This window comes from Amblyomma mixtum, chromosome 4 (genome assembly GCF_055824585.1).
Source record: "Amblyomma mixtum isolate Tamu chromosome 4, ASM5582458v1, whole genome shotgun sequence".
Lineage (NCBI taxonomy): Eukaryota > Metazoa > Arthropoda > Arachnida > Ixodida > Ixodidae > Amblyomma > Amblyomma mixtum.
The window spans coordinates 16,618,109-16,636,670 of record NC_143015.1 but is presented as its reverse complement, the minus strand read 5'-3'; the positions used below and the strand labels follow the sequence as shown (position 1 = coordinate 16,636,670).

Sequence of the window (18,562 nt, the reverse complement as noted above, 5' to 3'; positions counted from 1 at the left end):
CCATGGTATAACTAGTGGGTTCAAAGCTTCATTGAACCCTTGAAGAACGTAGAGAACCGTTAGCACTGCGATTTCAGTTCAACGGTATAATTCTCTTGCAGTGCGGCTAAATTGCTCGAAAACCATCACAAATCACCACCAAGCCTTTGTCAACATGCGCCACATTCATGGTACCCCTCTGTTCTCACATATTTTTTCGTTTCTAAAGGGCACACTAGGGGATAACCAGTCCGGAACAAACTGCGCTGTGAACTGCGCTAGTCTGCCACATTTTTGCGACGCTTATGAGGTCCCCGGTGGAAGAGGCTCCGTGACGTCGCCCAGCTTCAGGTGGCGCCTCACGACACTCCAGCAGTCCCTGTCGAGGTCGTCCAGCTGCTTGCGTGCGCCGACACTCGGGTGGCACTCGACTCGCTCCTTGACGACGCCTGCGAGCCGCATGAAGTCGTGCATTCCTTCTGTCCTCGCAAGACCCCGTCGAAGCAGTGCGCTGGCCTCCGCCACACCCAGCGACTTCTGCTCGGCGACCTCTTCCACCAGGGCAGCCTGGTGGCAGACCATTTCCAGGGCGCGGGCGCAGTAACTGCCGGGAGCAAAAAAGATCACAAGGGTACTTGAGGAACTTGCGTACCGGTAATGAGAAATCATTGTAATTCTGTTTCTATTCTATTCTAATTCAAATTGTATTATATTCTAATTTTATTTCAATTCTATTCCACTTATATTACCTTCCTCTGTAGTTAGTGCAGTTTTAAGCACATTAGTACTGACTATTTCTAGTTAACATCTCGTCTTTTCACGCTTTTCATGACGTCACATCCTTTGGACCGATGGCGACTTTTGTAACGCCGCCACTTTCTGGGAGATGCCAGTTTTTCGTGTCGATAAGCCATTTAATACTTTCGAAGTAATAATGTAGCTTGCTGGGTGAGTTTGTTTTGTAATCTTTGAAAGCAACGCTTGAGAGCCAAGACAGAAGTCATATATATGCTGCTGACTCATACAGAGCGCCCTGCACGCGCGTTATTTAATCTACCCATGTCCTCCAGCGCCGTTTTTCAATAAGGAAGTAAAAACAATACCAGTGCGAAAAAAACGATCAGGAAAGGCCCGAAAGCCATCTTACTGACGTCAGAAAGTTGGACACGTTTCGTTTCTTCCTTTCTTGCACAGACGTAGCCACGTCTTACCAATTCAATGCTAAGAATCCGTTATAAACTGTTAACTTGACTTAGTTGTTCTGATTGCAGAAAAAGTGCAAGTTGTCCTCTGATCTTTTTGTATTCCTTCCGACTGGCGCGTAACGATCTGCAGTAGTCGCTCTGCGTCTCCGAAATGCTATGAAAGCAGCATAAAAAGAGGAAGGCTGCATAAAAATCCCAAAAACGCGAAATATATAGATATGCAAAGAATGAGTAATGGCGTTTGCAAGTAGGTATCTCAGAGAAGAGGGAAACCACAACGTGTGTATATGGTGATTCAGACAAATTAGGAACAAAAAAAGCGCGAAAGTTGCAAATGAACTACGCCCGGGAACATGTTGAGACAAAGAGAATGCAATTTATACGGTCCCATGCATGTCTTCATGGGGGACAGTTTTCAAGCGGTAGCTTCACTCTGCTACGTAAAGCCGGGTATCGCCGTGTGTCCAACACGACCTTCGGGAGAGCTGCGGAGGCTCTGGTCTGACATCACCACCTAGGTCACGTGATCTTGTGGCGTCATCAAAGCCTGCCCACTGGGTTGTGAGCAAACTGCCCACCGTGGCAAGTGGCAATTACATTAATGATTGAGCGCGAGAGGTTGCTCGGGGAGAGCAAACTGGGTCTCATAAGCCCCACCCGTTGCTATGCTTGAAACAGCCACCTTGCGGAGCTCTGGAACATCGCTTAACCTCTGCACCAATGCGCCAGAAGTGGTGCGAGGACTCCCAGTGATCTGTGATTGTCGGGCAGAGAATGACCAATTCCACATTTTTGGCATTAACTAATTAACGCTCTCAGATCATGAACGGCAGTTTGCCAATATCCCTCAAGAGAAAAATATACAACAGCTGTATCTTACCAGTACCCACCTATGGGCCAGAAGCGTGGAGGCTAACAAAGAGGGTTCAGCTTAAGTTAAGGACAACGCAGAGAGCTATGGAAAGAAAAATAATAGGTGTAACGTTAAGATATCGGAACAGGGTGAAGTAACTGAGGGAACAAACGCGGGTTAATGACATCCCAGTTGAGATCAGTAGGAAGAAGTGGGCTTGGGCAGGGCATGTAATGCGAAGGCAAGATAACCGCTGCTCCTTAAGGGTAACAGAGTGGATTGCAAGAGAAGGCAGACGTAGCAGGATACAGCAGAAAGTTAGGCGGGCTGATGAGATAAAGAAGTTTGCGGGGATACAGTGGCCGCAACTGGCAAAATACAGGGTTAATTGGAGAGACATGGGAGAGACATTTGCCCTGCAGTGGGTGCAGTCAGGCTGACGATGATGATGATGATGAATTAACGCTATCGCGTCATACCACTGATCTCCACTAGGGGAGCTGGATGCCGCATCGGGCGCCCGAAAGTGAAGCCACCGGAAGTAAGCGGCCTTGTCCCGGAAGTCAGCCTTTGGCAGTGCATGAAATCGGACCTCAGCACGGTTTTTCAGTTCCAGTTTTGTTTTCCCACTTGGCATTTCGTCTTTTCGTCGTTCTCGTCTTTTTACATGACAATGCCTACCTGTTGCGCCCTCAACTGAGCGAGGAGACCAGCGATGTCTTTCGAGAAGACGTTTCAAAAATAAGGGCCCATTGCATTGCAATGGGACGACACTAGCAGACGACAGGACGTCGCTACACGCAGCAAGTATGGAGCCTCGTCTACTCGGCTCGGTGTCGTCTCGTTTGCCTAGCTTCGCCAACTCTGCTCTTTACTGTGATGCTTGTTCACACGCTCAAGCCCAAGTTATGCTATCAATGGGTGATAAATATAAGAAAGAATAGGTTGAAACATTCACCAGGCATCTGACTTTGCAGCGACCATTTTACCGAATTATGTTTAGACCGAACCAGAGCGAGGGCTAGGCTACTATCTGGTGAGGTACTTACATGTCGACGGTGTTCGGTTCACATTAGCGCCTCCAAAAGGTATGGTACTGCTTTTTCGAAGGAGCGTGTCATGTACTGTTTCGTATTGGAGCAAGTTAACCCTGAATGGGCTTTTATTCATGGTGCTTGGTGCAGTGTTGTTATTGTTGCGCTTCCCACGCACACTGCAGCATTCGTCATTCTTGTCAGTCGTTCCTCTCGCGCTGTGCCTTTTCTTTGCTGCACGAAAATTCGGTTTTAAGATGACCTAGCCCCATCGTCATTCCACTACTTTTCCTTCACGATCGGAAGATAAGAACCAGGCAAGAACATAGTGTTTAATGCACGTACCCCTTTGCCGAGGCAGGGTGAGACCTGCATGCCCGTTTTCTTCGGTTTCGCAGAAATTACAGGGTTCTGCACACAATGCTCACATTTCTCGCGTTCAGCTTGCTTGTTCCTTTCATATAACAGCAGACATTACACGAGAAGAGCGCAAAAAACTGAGAACGAAAGGGCGAAAACGCGACTTTTTGCATTGAAATACACAGCAGACACCCGACTTCCGGGACAAGCCGTCCAACTTCCGGTGGCTTCACTCGCGCTCGTCTCGGAAAGCGGGAATGCGGGATCCAGCCACCTAGTGGAAATCAGTGCGTCATACACTTGAGACAGAGCTTAAGTGTCCCTGCAGTTTTTTTTTTCTACAGATTAATTTTCTGCTAATCATTACCGATTACATGACAATAAATGCAGAGAACCTTAGCCATTCCTTTTCTGCAACATTACTGCGAGTACTGCAACATTAGCGAGTACTGCAACATTATCATATGAAAGCAGTGTTGTCGGTAACGCGTTACAAGTAACGGCGTTACCGGTAACACGTTACTTTTTTCGGTAACTTAGTAACGTACTCGTTACCATTTCGGAACTGTAACGGGTAACGTACTTTCGTTAACATTTTCCGGTAACGTGAGGTGTCAAGTTACTAGTTACTTTTTATTTCAATTGTCCCCCTCCGCCTCTTTTTCAGAAACAAAAACGCCGAAAATGATGTTGCAAATAAACAAAATCTACAGGCGCTCTCGACGACCCTTGTTGCAGCTCGCATGCATGCCAGAAAACACCTGCCCTTGACGACGCGCTCAACTAGAAAAAAAAAGCACGAACACGCATTCACACACTTGTCTTCACCCCCAAACCACTCACACACACACAACTCTCTAAAGAGTGGACGCTTACCGAGCCACCAATGGACTTTTGCAGAATTTTGTAAGTCATTTTCTCCGTAAGCTTGTCTTCCAGCCAAAAGGTCTCGTTCCCAGGCGACACACTCGCATTCTTTGAGGAAGCAGTTCCCTCTTCTGAGTAAACTTAGGAATGTCGCCACTTTACTTCAAGATGGCCCCAAAAGAGCCGTCGAAAGAGTACAATGGTACAGCACAGAAAAGGGGATTGCAGTCAACCGGCTGTAGCACCGAAGTAGAGGAAAAAAGGAAATGGGCCTTTGTTAATTCCTGTGCTGGCAGTAGTGAGTTACCTCACACTAAACTTTCTAAAAATTTTCTGCTGCAAACAATGTCGGTCTAACTTTCTCCCGTCATAGTCATCCGCCCACCCCCCCTTCTCCCCTAGCCAGAACAAAGAACAACGCACTCCCCACAGCACTGTGACAAAGGACGGCCTCCCTCCTTTTCCTGCCGAGACTCTGTTGCAAGCAGAGTGCCACCATCCGGAGTTGCCATTCGCTTGAAGAATATGAGCGTGTCGTTAGGGTTTGAGATCTTTTGGTTGGAAAACAAGCCTTGCAGAGAAGACGAGTTATAGGTTACAGTTACAGCGAAGACGCACTGATTAAAATTTATGGCCATGGAGTAACGGCAAAGTAACGTGCGATACTTTTTTTTCGGTAACGGTAACGGTAACGCGTTACCTTTTTTTTTCGTGTCTCTCTTTTTCTTGGTCCTTCGTTTTAGTTGCGCTGTTTCGTTCCTTAAAGATGCAATACCAACTCGCCCACTATGCTATGTTGCTACCTTTTTTTGTAGGTAACGTAGGGCCGTAACGCGTTCTTTTTTTCTTAGCGTAACGAGTAACGTATTTAGTTACCTTTTTTCGGTAACGCCTACAACACTGTATGAAAGCCTCCCTAGCACTACATCATCATCATCAGCCTGACTACGCCAAACGCTCGGCAAAGACCCCTCCCATATCTCTCCAATTTCTGACCGGTAGAACAAGACAAGCGACTATTGAACGAGTACACACATACAACGCTGAGTGTGTGAGTAGACACACATAGCGCTGTGTGTGTCTACTTGTTCGCTGGTCCCTTGTCTCATTGCGTTGCTGGTCAGAAGTATAAACTAATAAACCCAAATTTCAGCGCTACTCTCCAAACTACTTGGTTCTGTGCCAGCCGCGGCCTCCCTATCCCCGCAAACTTCTTAATCTCATCCGCCCGCCTCACTTTCTGCTGCCCCCTGCTACGATTAACACTTGCTTTTGGGCTAGTCGGTATTCATGATCTTTGATGAACCAACTACGCTTGCCTTCGCTTGGTATCCAGTCCGTTACTCTTAAGGACAAGCGGTTATCTTGCCATCGCATTACATGCCCTGCGCGCGCATTTATTCCTCTTGATTTCGACTGGGATGTCATTAACACATGTTTGTTCCCTGACCCACTCTTCCCTGATCTGTCTCATGACGTTACACCTATCATTTTCTTTTCCACTGCTTACTGCGTTGTCCTAAATTTAAGCGGAAAACTTTTCGTTAGCCTCCACGTGTGTGCCCATAGGCGAGTACAGTAAGATACAGCTGTTAGAGCATATACAGTCTTCTCTTGAGGTATACTCTACATTTTCAAGTCCTTGATGTCCGCTTAGGGATTAAGATGATGTTAGCGTTTCCCAAGCTTCCTGTCAGCACGAGGTCATAAGTCATTGTGTATACAGAGTGGCTACTTTTTCTAGCACAATCTGCCCACCACCCTCCAAAAGACCTGCTATTACCTGATCCTCACCAGCTGATTTCCCACTTTGCATTGCCCCTAGGGCTTTCTTTGCTCTCTCTCTCGTTACTGGCGGGATTGACTGCTGCCGTACGCCGCATCGGTCCTCCTAACCTGAGTACGCGTTACGACATCCCATTTAATACCCGCTAGTTCCTCGAACAGCACTACTAGACAGCCTCAGTGGATAAGATCCTAGCAATAAATGTTGGCAGGTTCAGTTTCCAATGGCAGCCTGTCCAGAGCCAGAGGTTCTTAGCACCATCCGCTGCGTCATAGGCCTAACCGTCGCTTTCCTCAGTTGGTCCGCAGCCACTGGCGGTTGCGGGCTGAGGGTTAATTATTGTTATCATAACGGAGGTTGTGGCCAAGTACTACAGCTGGGAGGCTAAATCCTATTCCGGTGAGGGATTCGTAGGTGGTCCCCATCAACGAGATCAGGACGCACACCAAGCGTGCCTGTGCAACTCTATCGACACAAGAAATTTTATTTACCCGGCCGAGAACAGCGCGGCACCGGGATTCGAACACCGGTACTCATGCACGCGAGGCGGGTGCTCTACGCAATAGCCACATTAAAGTGTAAAAGTGGGAATTTCAGCAACCAACCTATATACCTGCGAACCAATACAGTGCAAACATACAAAGAGAACACAAGATACTGCCACTGATACCGAGTGGTGATTCAGAGCGCCAGTGTCCCACTAATGCAAAGTAGGACACCGGCGCTGCACAGAAAGGGAAGACGAGACATTGGCGCTGACAGAGAAAGGGAAGACAAGACTGACGCTAACACAAAAAGGAAGATTCGAATGACGCTGACAAAGAAAGTGAAGATGCGACACTGAGGCTGACACAGAAAGGGAAGACGAGACTGCCACTAACACAGAAAGGGAAGACGATGCACTGGCGCTGGTGTAGAAAGAGAAGACGAGACTGATGATGGCACAGAAAGGAAAAACGAGACTGACGCTGACAGAGAAATGGAAGACGAGGCATTGGGTCTCAAAGAAAGGGAAGATGAGACTGAGGCTGACACAGAAAGGGAAGACGAGATTGATACTAACACCGAAAGGGAAGACAATGCACTGGTTCTGACGTAGTATGGGAAGTAGAGCACTGCACGGGCCTCAATTTGAGGCCAAAGCCCGGCCCGGGCCCGCGACCTGAAGCCCGAGCCCGGCCCAGGCCCGTGGCTTCAAGCCCGGGCCCGGCCCAGGCCCGCTAAATTATCGCTCTAGCGAGCCCGGCCCGGCCCGTGAATCCCGGAGTGAAGCCCAGCCCGGGCCCGGCCCGGCCCGTTTCACCGTGCCGATTGAGGTGTACTGCTTGCTCACTTTGAGCAAGTAGACTGCTACTAGACCGATAAGAAACTGGCCGACAAAGGTTCCGAAACCACAGTTTGGCTTGCAGAAAGTTGGTTCTTTTTGACGCAGAAGGAAGTGATTAAGAGTAGTGCTCGCCAGGCCCTCTTTTGGACACTGATCTTGTGAAAAGATAAACTTGGAAGTTCTGAGACCCAAATAAAACGGGCTGCATACGCGCGTAATAGACTACTTTGCATTCCCCCATGATTTTAATCAGTTACATTTTGTCGACCGCGAAGTATAAACATTAAAGCTGCCTAGCAAGCAGTGGGATGACATTTTTTTAGTGAACGCGATCTCACAGGTTGAACTCATAGCCGAACTAGTCGCCTTTCAGCAGAAACGAAAAGCGGAAAGGCTTGAGTATTTCACGGTGTGTGTTTTGAAGACTATAAGCGTCCTAAACTAAATGTCCTTTCTGAATGCATTTCTAATAGTGTATAGGTATGTTTTGGGATGACGAACGAGCAATGTCCAATCAGGTTTGGTTTGGTTTATGGAGTTTTAACGCCCCAAAGCGACTGAGGCTATGAGAGACGCCGTAGTGGAGGGCTCCGGAAATTTCGACCACCTGGGGTTCTTTAACGTGCACTGACATCGCACAGTACACGGGCCTCTAGAATTTCTCCTCCAAAGAAATTCTAGCCGCCGCTGCCGGGATCGAACCCGCGTCTGACGCAGACGCAGAAGGGAAGACGAAGCACTGGTGCTGAAAGAAAGAAAGGGAAGAGAAGACTGACGCTGACACAGAAAGGGGAGATGAGACACTGACGCTGACACAGAAAGGGAAGACGGTACTGACGCTGACACTGAACGGATTGCGAGGCTCTGGCGCTGACATAGAAAGGGAAGACGAGACTGACGCTAACACAGCAAGGGAAGACGAGACATTGGCGCTGAATAGAAAGGGAAGACGAGGACCTGATGCTGAATAGGAAGGGTAGACAGACTGACACTTACACAGAAAGAGAAGACGAGACATTGGCACTGATATAGAAAGGGAAAGCGTGACTGACGCTGACACAGAAAGACAAGACATTGGCACTGACATGGAAAGGGAAGACTAGACTGACGCCGACTCAGAAGGGAAGACGAGGCACTGGCGCTGACATAGAAAGGGAAGGCGAAACTGGCGCTGACACAGAAAGGAAAGACAACACATTGGCGCTGACATAGAAAGGGAAGACGATACTGGCGCTTACACAGAAAGGGAAGACGAGGCACTGGCACTGACATAGAAAGGGAAGACGAGACTGACACTTAGAGAGAAAGAGAAGACGAGACATTGGCACTGATATAGAAAGGGAAGGCGAGACTGACGCTGACACAGAAAGACAAGACATTGGCACTGACATGGAAAGGGAAGACGAGACTGACGCTGACACAGAAAGGAAAGACAACACATTGGCGCTGACATAGAAAGGGAAGTCGAGACTGACACTTACACAGAAAGAGAAGACGAGATATTGGCACTGATATAGAAAGGGAAGGCGAGACTGACGCTGACACAGAAAGGAAAGACAACACATTGGCACTGACATAGAAAGGGAAGACGAGACTGACACTTACACAGAAAGAGAAGACGAGACATTGGCACTGATATAGAAAGGGAAGGCGAGACTGACGCTGACACAGAAAGGCAAGACATTGGCACTGACATGGAAAGGGAAGACAAGACTTACGCCGACACAGAAGGGAAGACGAGGCACTGGCGCTGACATAGAAAGGGAAGGCGAGACTGGCGCTGACACAGAAAGGAAAGACAACACATTGGCGCTGACATAGAAAGGGAAGACGAGACTGGCGTTTACAGAGAAAGGGAAGACGAGGCACTGGCACTGACACAGAAAGGAAATTGGGACTGACTCTTACATAGAAAGGGAATACGAAACTGACACTGAGACAGAAAGGAAGACGAGACTGTCACTTACGCAAAAAGGGAAGGCAAGGCACTGGCACTGACACAGAAATGGAAAATGGGACTGACGCAGACACAAAAAGGGAAGACGAGACTGACACTGACACAGAAAGGAAGACGAGGCACTGGTGCTGAAATAGAAAAGCAAGACGAGACTGACGCTGACACAGAAAGGAAAGACAAGACTTTGGCGCTGACATAAAAAAGGAAGACGAGAGTGACGCCGACACAGAAAGGAAGACGAGGCACTGGCGCTGACATAGAAAGGAAAGACGAGACTGACACTGACACCGAAAGGGAAGACGAGGCACTGGCACTGACACTGACACAGGAAAGGAAAACGAGACTGACGCTGACACAGACAGCGAAGACGAGAAACTGGCGCTGACATTGAGAGGGAAGACAAGACACTGATGTTGACACATGAAGGGAAGACGGGGCACTGGCGCTAACGTTGAAAGGGGAGACAAGACACCGGCATTGTGTTCTTTGTAACGTCTGCAGTATTTTGATCGCGATGAGCAACCAACTAACTCGAGACGTTGTTAGTAAAGCCCATATATTCCAAGTGGCTGTTGCTGTTTTAGCGTTTGATTATAACGTATAACTATCTAGGAGCATGTCGCACACAAATCACATACTATGTTTCATGCAACATGTGTCAGCAATACGTGTGCCCTTGATATTCTTCAGGCAAGAGGGTTTTGCTTTCCAGCAGTATATTCCGCGCACAGGGCACCTCTGTAGCAAGGCTCACAAGAGTCCTCCTCGCCCTTTGGGATTTTGAACTTCGAATTTTCCGTAACTTTCTAATGCAAGAAACAAAATTAAATTCTGTGCCCTAAAAACTTTTAATATAGACGGTACCACCAATGTCCCCTTCCTAGTAGTGCTGACATCGTAATTGTCCAGTTTGTGGAACACCAGCTTTAACTCGGGTTACGTGAAGAAATCTTTATCGCCACTGTGGGGTCTATTTTTGAGTTTCTTAGTGTTTTTCAGCTTCTCGGAGTCTTGATGTGTCGCTTAATGTTTGACTGTAGTTTTAGCTATAGTTTTAGCATAGAGGACACGGGCTACCGTAAGCGATTACAGCGGATTACGAGAATCCTGCTCAGGACGCATACTCAGCGTATATAACGATTTACGTCGATGCTAATACATCTCCGCTATAACAAACTATTAACAGTCGACGCTGCAGCTTGCGTAGGGCACTCTGCTCTATATTTAGTGCAGTTGTGCGCATCAAGCGGAAGAATAAGAAAGGTGTGAGAAAGGGTGTTGTCTCCAGAACATGACTGCGTACGCCATAGGTGCCAGCTTACTGTCCGCTTTAATGAAGCTACATTACCCACAATATCTCAGAACTCTCTTAAAAACGCAATCATTGACGTTTCAGAACTGGAATCTCTACATGCCTCCCATCCACTCTTTCACACTGCCAAGGTAAAGTGAACAACTTTTCCGGAAAGGCATGCAAGGTGCTCTATTGGCTGCGATCTCTAGATTCTTGGCACTCTTAAAGGTGCGTTTGATGACCACAATGTGAACGTCAGCTTCTTTAATCACTCGTCCTTCGTTCCCGTCATTTATTTTTCGTATTTCTTCTGCAAGGCTTCCGCAAAATTGTTCGTGCAAAATCATTTCTTGATTTCTCTCCTTCACGCTAATCCTTTACGTCGCGTTTCCGTGAGCCTCGTCGTGGGATTTAATTCCAGCTACATGCTATAACTTGTGGGGACTTTGCCCCCGCGTCTTCCCCGTTCATTTGCTTTCCCGCGATGCACCCTCCCACGGCCGGTCTCGAAGAGGGGCGCGACCCATGACCTTCCCTATTTAGTTACCATAACTAGCAAGAGAGGGCACCTGCGTCGCAACGACATGAGCCCCACGGACGGCTTTGCTGCGCTCGTGCGGGAGCGCATTCTCTCTTGGGCTGGGGAGCTCGTTACGTGCGAACGTGTCAGTGCGGCGCTCCTGTCTCCGCCAGTGGGGTTAGGCCTCGTGGGGAGGAAAGTTCTCCCGCATCTAGTCCCGTGCCAGTGAGTCGGACGTCCTCCGTTCCTTAGCGCATTTTCTTGCTGGCCAGTGTTATTGCTGTTGTGGCAATAAATGCGTGTTGTGTCAGCCAGAGTATCGTTTCTTTGTTTCCCTTTGAGCAAGGCCCGCCGTGGTCGGCTTGCGCTAGGTAGCGTGCGCGATCACGGCGTCGGGTCCCGGCGGTTATAAATTCGGTCTGCCACGCTTAAGCGGCCAGAACGTATTTATCTCCCCAATTAAAACCGCACAAATTTGACTGCGAGAATATGAATGACCCGTTCGGTAAGAACTGTATATTGTGTTACCGGTAATACTTAAGCCTCAAACAAGTATTGTGGTGTTTAATAAGGCATTCTTTTCTACAGCAAGCCTGATTTCATGTCTTTAGTAGGAGTACAACCCCAATTTAAATGCGTGGAGAAAGCATCCACATTACATACTAGCTTCCAGCATGACAACGGGTGCATGCTGCTAACTCAGTGCGCGAGACTTAAGCTTTTACTCAAGCGTACATATACCAGAGCTTCTTAGGTCATTCGTTTTGCTGTTGAGCATTTGAAGGAGATTTGTATAGCTTTCCCCGAAGTATCTACCTCAGGAGAGAAAGTGTCGCGACTGCTACTGGGCCTTAGCTACGGTAACCATTACTAGCATTCATAGGGTAAATGCAGATTTCAGACGGTGCCTTTGGCTGGAAGCGACACATACAGGATTTTGCCACAGGAACTTCTAACGAGAAGGCCGCGTGCAGGTCACGTTGGCTACAGCTATAGCAACGTCAATCGAATCTCAGCAGGCCGCCTCAGTACTCGTCCCAGTGGAACTTGAGAGCATGCGTTGAGATTACTCATTGAAATATTATTCACCACTACACTTTATAACTTCCATTAAGACGGGTGGCCAATTAATGGCAGCTAAAAAGAAGAATACGACACACCTTGCCTTGAAAATTCCATTTCATCCTATAATGCGAATTCAATTGGTGTTATAAGAATCTTTGCTGGCCTCTACTGAAGCCCTCGTTCTCATTCAGTGAAGTATAAATCTGGGAAAATTGAATACTGTTCGTTATTACACTTTAAGGCGCAAACTTCACGAAGACGCCACCAGAGAGAAGAAAGGGCCCGCGAGAATGAAGTGCGACGGGTGTTTTCTTAAGTTTTCATAAATTTTGTTCCGTACACAGTAAACATGAATCTTTCCGGTGGCCCGCCTGTGTAGGAGGTACTGAGAATGCATGCGTTCGCGCGCTTCACCTCGTCTGTCTTGGGATGTGTGTACGTACTTGTCCAATCGGTGGCCGTCCGCGAAGGCAATTGCTCGGGCCACCAGACCGGAGTTCCGCCGCACCGTGTCCCACACGGTGAAGAGGTCCCCGGTCGCGTCTTTGTCTACGTTACCTCGGAGAGTGACGCTCAGAAGGGAGTAAGTGTCCGCGATACTGGAGGCCAAACGACGAAGAAAAGCTGCGGTCAGAGCCGGGTGATCCGAGTCGAACAGCAGCTTTCTTATGTTGCGATTGGACTCGATGGCCTCGGCGAGTAGCACGATTTGCTGGTCGTCCAGCGCCCCACTCTCTGCCACCACCGTCACCTGGAGCTCCCTGATGCTCGTATTTCTGCCCAGAGAGTGCATCATCGCTGTCCACGGTCTGCTAGTGTTGTACACCGTGTCGAGCCTGTCCACAAAGAAGATCAGCTCCAGCTTCCGCAGAGAACGCACTGCACCGATGTAAGCGGCGAGGGCTGAGGAGAGTTCCTCGTCGTGTATCCAGACGCCCACGTGAATGGCACTGATGTGGTCGTATGCAGGCAATCGGCGTAAACCCGCGATTGCATCATTTCTTGGCAGGGAGAGGTAGATATCCCGAAACGACTTGCAGGCCATTAAATCAATTCTTCCTAGCATGTAGTACGGAGCGAAAGACACCTTCGCTTCTGCCCCGCTTTGTTGGAGAGCGCGGCATATTCCTGGGAGAATTTCGGAAGCCGAAACATCCACGTCGATGATAACCTTTTTAAGAGTCTGCTTTGCTGCCACCATGCTGACGAAATCTATCCACTTGTCAAGATTCCATAGGTGGACAGGCAGCTTCAGTTCTTCCAGGGCTGCATTGCTTGCGAGCGCCGTTACCAAGGAAGCGTACTTGTTGCTAGGCTGTGTTCGTGAATATTTGGGAGCGCATGTTATGGTAAAATCACGCACAGCTTCATTTGTCTCGAACATCATCGTTGCTAAGGGGACGCTGGGAGGATCAAACGGCACGTGCCTAAGGTGCACGTTGCGAACAGTACTGTTTGCAAGGAGGCCCTCGGCGATGCACCCGAACAGGCCCGGCTTACTGTTGACACTCGCGAAGACGTTTAGCGACGTCAAAGATGCACTGCTACTCATGTATTTCACAAAGAGGTCACGGCCAGCTTCGCTTATCGCAGATTCGTGTATGGACAACTCTTCCAGAGCGCAGGTCGCTCTTAGATCCCCGAAAAACATCCTCGCCCCACGACTTGTCATTACCAGTGAGGGAATCTTGAGGATCTTCAACGACGTTGAGGTACGGAGAATCTTAGAAAGTGTGTGCGAAAGGTCGTCGGTACACTGAACGAATGCCGTGCACTCGAGTTCGTTCAGTTGTGTCGCAGTCGAAGCCGCGTTGAATAGAGCCTTCAGCATGGCTACGCTCCAAGAGTGAAACCTCAGTGACGTCATGGACGAGCTGCATCCTATGGCCTCACAAAGCAGTGATCTGTGCTTGCTCAGTGTGTGGCCCGTGATGTACAGAGACCCAACACAGCGGTGCGTCTTGAGGAGCCAGCACAGAAGCGCCATGGCTTGGCGAAGTGGTTCCTCCCTTGCATCTGGCAGGTAGAGGACGTGCTCGTCGAAACTCAGGAGACTCAGCTTCACCGACAACTCCTGCAGTTCCAGCCTCGCCGGGAAGAGCAATTCATTCAGGACGGAGAGCTGTCGCACTATCTGGCACGTTTGGTGCAGGGACGCTGTACAGGAGACAAGGAAATCGCATTCAGCGCCTGTGAGTCCACTTTCGGAGATCTTCACGGCCCTTGGAACGACCAGCGAGGAGTCTGTTCCTCCCATCTGACGTGGTAGAGGATCTTCTCCCGCAAAAGCCGTGGGCCTCGCCATAGAGAGCTCCATTGTATAAGTCGCAGCCTTTCTATTTTTGTACGGCGAGGCGACAGGCAACCTTTATCTTCGCCGTTCCAAGCCGTGGGCACCGTTTTTGCTTTAAGCTGTGCTGAAAGCAGGTATCGCTGGTCAGGCTTGCACCTGCGCAACACATTGCCTTAAGTTAAGCTAGGACTCAGGACATGAACGGAAAAGCATGGTCAATGAGTTAGACAGGCAGAGCAGAACGGTGAGGCTAAAGGTTAGCATGCAGAAAACGAAAAAAATGTTCAACAGTCTAGCAAGGAAACAGCAGTTCGCAATTGGTAGCGAGGTGCTGGAAGTAGTAAGAGAATATGTCTACTTAGGACAGGTAGTGACCACTGAACTATTGTGATACATTCCAGCGGCTAAAAAGACAGGGACGAAGGTAGACGAGACGTCTACCTTCGTCCCTGTCTTTTTAGCCGCTGGAATGTATCACAATAGTACTACCAACCAACTAGCCCAACTTTCTACGCTTAGTGACCACTGACCCGGATCATGAGAGGGAAGAACTAGAATATTGAGAATGGGGTGGAGCACATATGGCAGGTACTCTCAGATCATGAATGGTGTTGTGTGGCACCCTCTTGGGTTGACACAGAATTCACTTAGCTGATTTGTAAATGTGATCAAATAACAATGACGTTGGGGCGTGGGACCTTGTGATTGGTTGTTCGTGTTTGCTGTATGAATAAAACCGTGGAGAACGGGCGCAAGCCCGCTTTTTTTCCGCTCGGAACTGAGTCGTGTTCGGAACTGAGTCGTGTCGGGCTGCCCGCCGGCTGCCCGGGAGCCCCTTCCTGGACTGGTCCTGCTGTTCCAGCCCCCCCCCCCCCTGCTGCCACCATGCCACTTTCCGGTCCTGCTGGTCCGGAGTTCCGGGCGCCTCCACCCAAGGCGCACTGCTTCACGTTCACGTTGAACGCGGACGCCACGGCCGACGACATTGTCGACGGTGTTGAAAGTATCGTCGGCCCGAAAGGGCTCGAAAGCCTCCAACATCAAGGAGGATTCAAGTTCTGTATCGCCGTGACCACGGCTGCGGCGGCACAGAGGCTCCTAGCGGAGGGATCGTTCCCAGTGAACGGGACCTCTGTCCCAGTCTCTTGCGTGGGCCCCTCCGTGGTCCACGTAACTGCATTCCGGGTGCCGCTGTTCGTCGGGGACGCGGCACTGGCCTCGGCACTGAGCCCCTTTGGCAAGGTGCTCGAGATCTCCCATCCGACGCTGAAGGGGCGACGCCACGTGACCAACGGCCAGCGCCTCGTGAGGATGGAGATGAAGCAGCCGGTTCCTAACTTCATGTCCGTGCAGGGTCACCGCGTTATGTTCGATTATAGGGGCGTCCGGAAGGTCTGCTCACGCTGTGGCCAGGATGGTCATGTTGGCGCGGCCTGCCGCACGCCGAGGTGCGCCCGCTGCGATGAGTTCGGGCACGAGACGGCCGGATGCGAGGCGGCGTGCCGACGCTGCTCCGGAGCCCACGCCACGGCCGACTGCCTGCGGCCGCGCTCCTACGCGGCGGCGGCCGCTTCAGGGGGACCCCAGAAAAAGCCGGCATCGGCAGCGGCGCAACCGCCGCAGGTCTCGGTTCCTGTCCTCGCGACTGCGCCCCCTGCGGAGACCCCGCCTTCGCAGGACGACGACACGCCCGCCACTCACGTGTCGGAAACCCCGGCCGGCCCGGAGCCTGCAGCTTCATCGCAGGAGGAGCCGGAGAACACCGCGGACTCGGCTTCGTCGGACTCTCTCGCGTTCCCGTTCCTCGGCGAACTCCCGCCGATCCCCCAGGCGAGCTTCTCAGACTCGTCCTCCTCTGACGAGGACGACCTCTCCACCACAGCGGACGAGAGCAGCGGAGCGCCCCCACGCGACGCGACGCTCCGCCTCACCGGGGACGTCACGTGTGAAAAACCCGGAGTGACCGACCCGCTGAGCGCCGGCGGCCCGCCTCGAGGTCCACGGCGCCGACGACCACCAGAGGCCGCGGATGGGAAAGCCCAGGACTCCACTGACCGCAACCCGTGCACGACACCTTCCGACCCCGACTCGCAGGGTGCGGTAAGAGAGGCCACCGATTTTCTACCCTCCCCGGAACCCATGGACTTGAGTAGGGTCTCGGGGAAGCACGCGTTGTCGCAGTCGGCTGACTCGGACGGCTCGACCGATCCGACTGTCCCCAAAAAGCTAGCGCGTGCGGGCGTGTCCGCCAATGGCGGGGCCTCCTAAACTTGTCGGCAGAATGTCGGCGCCCTGCTTCTTCATCATGGCGACGGTGCATCTCCTCTCCCTGAACGTTCAGGGATTCCGGTCGCTGGATACGCAGAGGGAGGTGATGCACTTCGCCCGCGCGCAGGGCGTCGACATTCTCTTCCTTCAGGAGTGTAACTTCCGCACCGCGCTCGATGTTACAAACTTTAAGAATCGCTTCCTCGTGCCTGCATTCTTTTCGCTTACCGACACAGCGTCATGCGGTGTCGGCGTAGTATTCCTCAATAGTTCCCTCCCATCAGGCGCACATTGCACGTACGGCGTCGACGGTCGCACTTTGGCCGTCGACTTTTCCCTTAATGGTAGGCGGGTGAGGGCACTGGTTGTATACGCGCCGGCGCGACGGGGCGATTCTTCGTCGTTTTTTGAGTCGCTGGATTGTTACATGCTGGACTCCTACCCCACTTTTATAGTGGGTGACTTTAATTGTGTACTCGACCCCTCACGTGATGTACGCGGCCCAGGTCAGGGTCGGCCTTTCGCCGGCGCGCGCTCCCTGCGTGACCTATGCGCGCAGTTCCGTCTTTCCGACGCGTGGGTCTCGTCGCATGGCGACAACTTCGGAGCCACATGGGAGAGGGGGAGGTCGGCCAGTCGGCTCGACAAGTTTTTGCTCCCGCCCGTTCTCGCGCCATATGTAGCTTCATGCGAGGTGCTCGCGTTTCCCGCGGGCACTCCGCGCATCACCGACCACCGACTGCTGTCAGTAGTGCTGGATTTCGGCGGGTGCGCCCCACGAGCAGACTTGTGGCGAATGGATGCCAGCCTACTGACAGATTGGTCGAGTCTCACGTCGTTGCAGCGTGCGCTGGGTGCCCCGGGCGCGCGCGCTAGCTTATCAGTGCCGTGGGACGAGCGGAAGGGCGAGTGGCGCGCACTCCTTATCGCGGAAGGCCGCCAGCGAAGAGCGCGCATCACCCGCGAACTTAACCAGACGCTGGCTCGCATCCGCATAGTAAAGAGAGGCGCGCCGCTTACGTTTGCTATGCGTGACTACTATAATTTATTGAAGGCTCGTTACGAGACGCTGTTGCGGCAGTCGTCGCGCGCTGCCAGCCGAGCCCTCGTTCAGGGTAGGCCCGTGGCCGATCCGTCGGTCCTGCGGCAGGTACGCGCAGGTGCCCTCGATGAGGACGCGCCCGCATTCATCGCGGAGATCGCGCTGCCCAACGGGGCCACGAGCAGCAGCATCGCGGAGATACGCGAGGTCCTTACACGTCACGTGTCCGAACTTTTCACATCCAGTGTTGAGCGAGTGGGCGACCCCGCGTTCCGCGACGCACTCCGCGATTTTGCCAGGGTCTCCCCGCAGTCGAGGACGAGCTCTCGCAGCAGCTCTGCGCGCCGGCGACGCCAGATGAGCTCCGCGCCACAGTAGCGGGAATGAATGCCGCCTCGGCCCCCGGACCTGACGGTATCCCCGTCAGCTTCTACGCGAAGCTATACGACGTGTTAGAGGGTCCTCTGCTCGAAATGGTCAACAGCTTTCTGACGGACGGAGCTCGACCAGAGTCATTCAGAGAGAGCCGAGTCACGCTCATCCTGAAGCCGGGCGGGTGCCCATCTGACCCGCAGGCGTGGCGTCCGATCACTCTGCTCAACGCAGACTACAAGATCGTGGCGTCACTGCTGGCGAACAGGCTGAGCGCGATTCTGCCCTCGGTGGTCAGCCCAGCGCAAACGTGTAGCGTGCCCGGCCGTTCGGTGTTTTC

The 18,562-nt window shown here is 51.5% G+C and overlaps 2 protein-coding genes across 2 annotated transcripts; one reads left to right on the top strand and one right to left on the bottom strand.

Annotated features, from left to right (window-relative positions):
• Positions 1-282: 282 nt before the first annotated feature.
• LOC149345776 (uncharacterized) lies at positions 283-14,564 on the bottom strand. Its single transcript, XM_089541197.1, has 2 exons — positions 12,691-14,564; positions 283-583 (listed from the first exon to the last, which is right to left on the bottom strand). Exons 1-2 carry the CDS (start codon positions 14,562-14,564, stop codon positions 283-285), a joined length of 2,175 nt encoding a protein of 724 aa, XP_089397323.1.
• An 861-nt stretch (positions 14,565-15,425) lies between these two features.
• LOC149345775 (uncharacterized) lies at positions 15,426-16,841 on the top strand. Its single transcript, XM_089541196.1, has one exon. The coding sequence runs from the start codon at positions 15,426-15,428 to the stop codon at positions 16,806-16,808; it is 1,383 nt and encodes a 460-aa protein (XP_089397322.1). The 3' UTR covers positions 16,809-16,841.
• Positions 16,842-18,562: the final 1,721 nt, after the last annotated feature.

Coding starts and splice junctions, on each gene's coding strand:
- LOC149345776 (XM_089541197.1), bottom strand. CDS start 14,564: ATGGAGCTCTCTATGGCGAGGCCCACGGCTTTTGCGGGAGAAGATCCT. Junction 584..12,690: donor GACGGCCACCGATTGGACAA/GTACGTACACAC, acceptor TGCTCCCGGCAG/TTACTGCGCCCGCGCCCTGG.
- LOC149345775 (XM_089541196.1), top strand. CDS start 15,426: ATGCCACTTTCCGGTCCTGCTGGTCCGGAGTTCCGGGCGCCTCCACCC.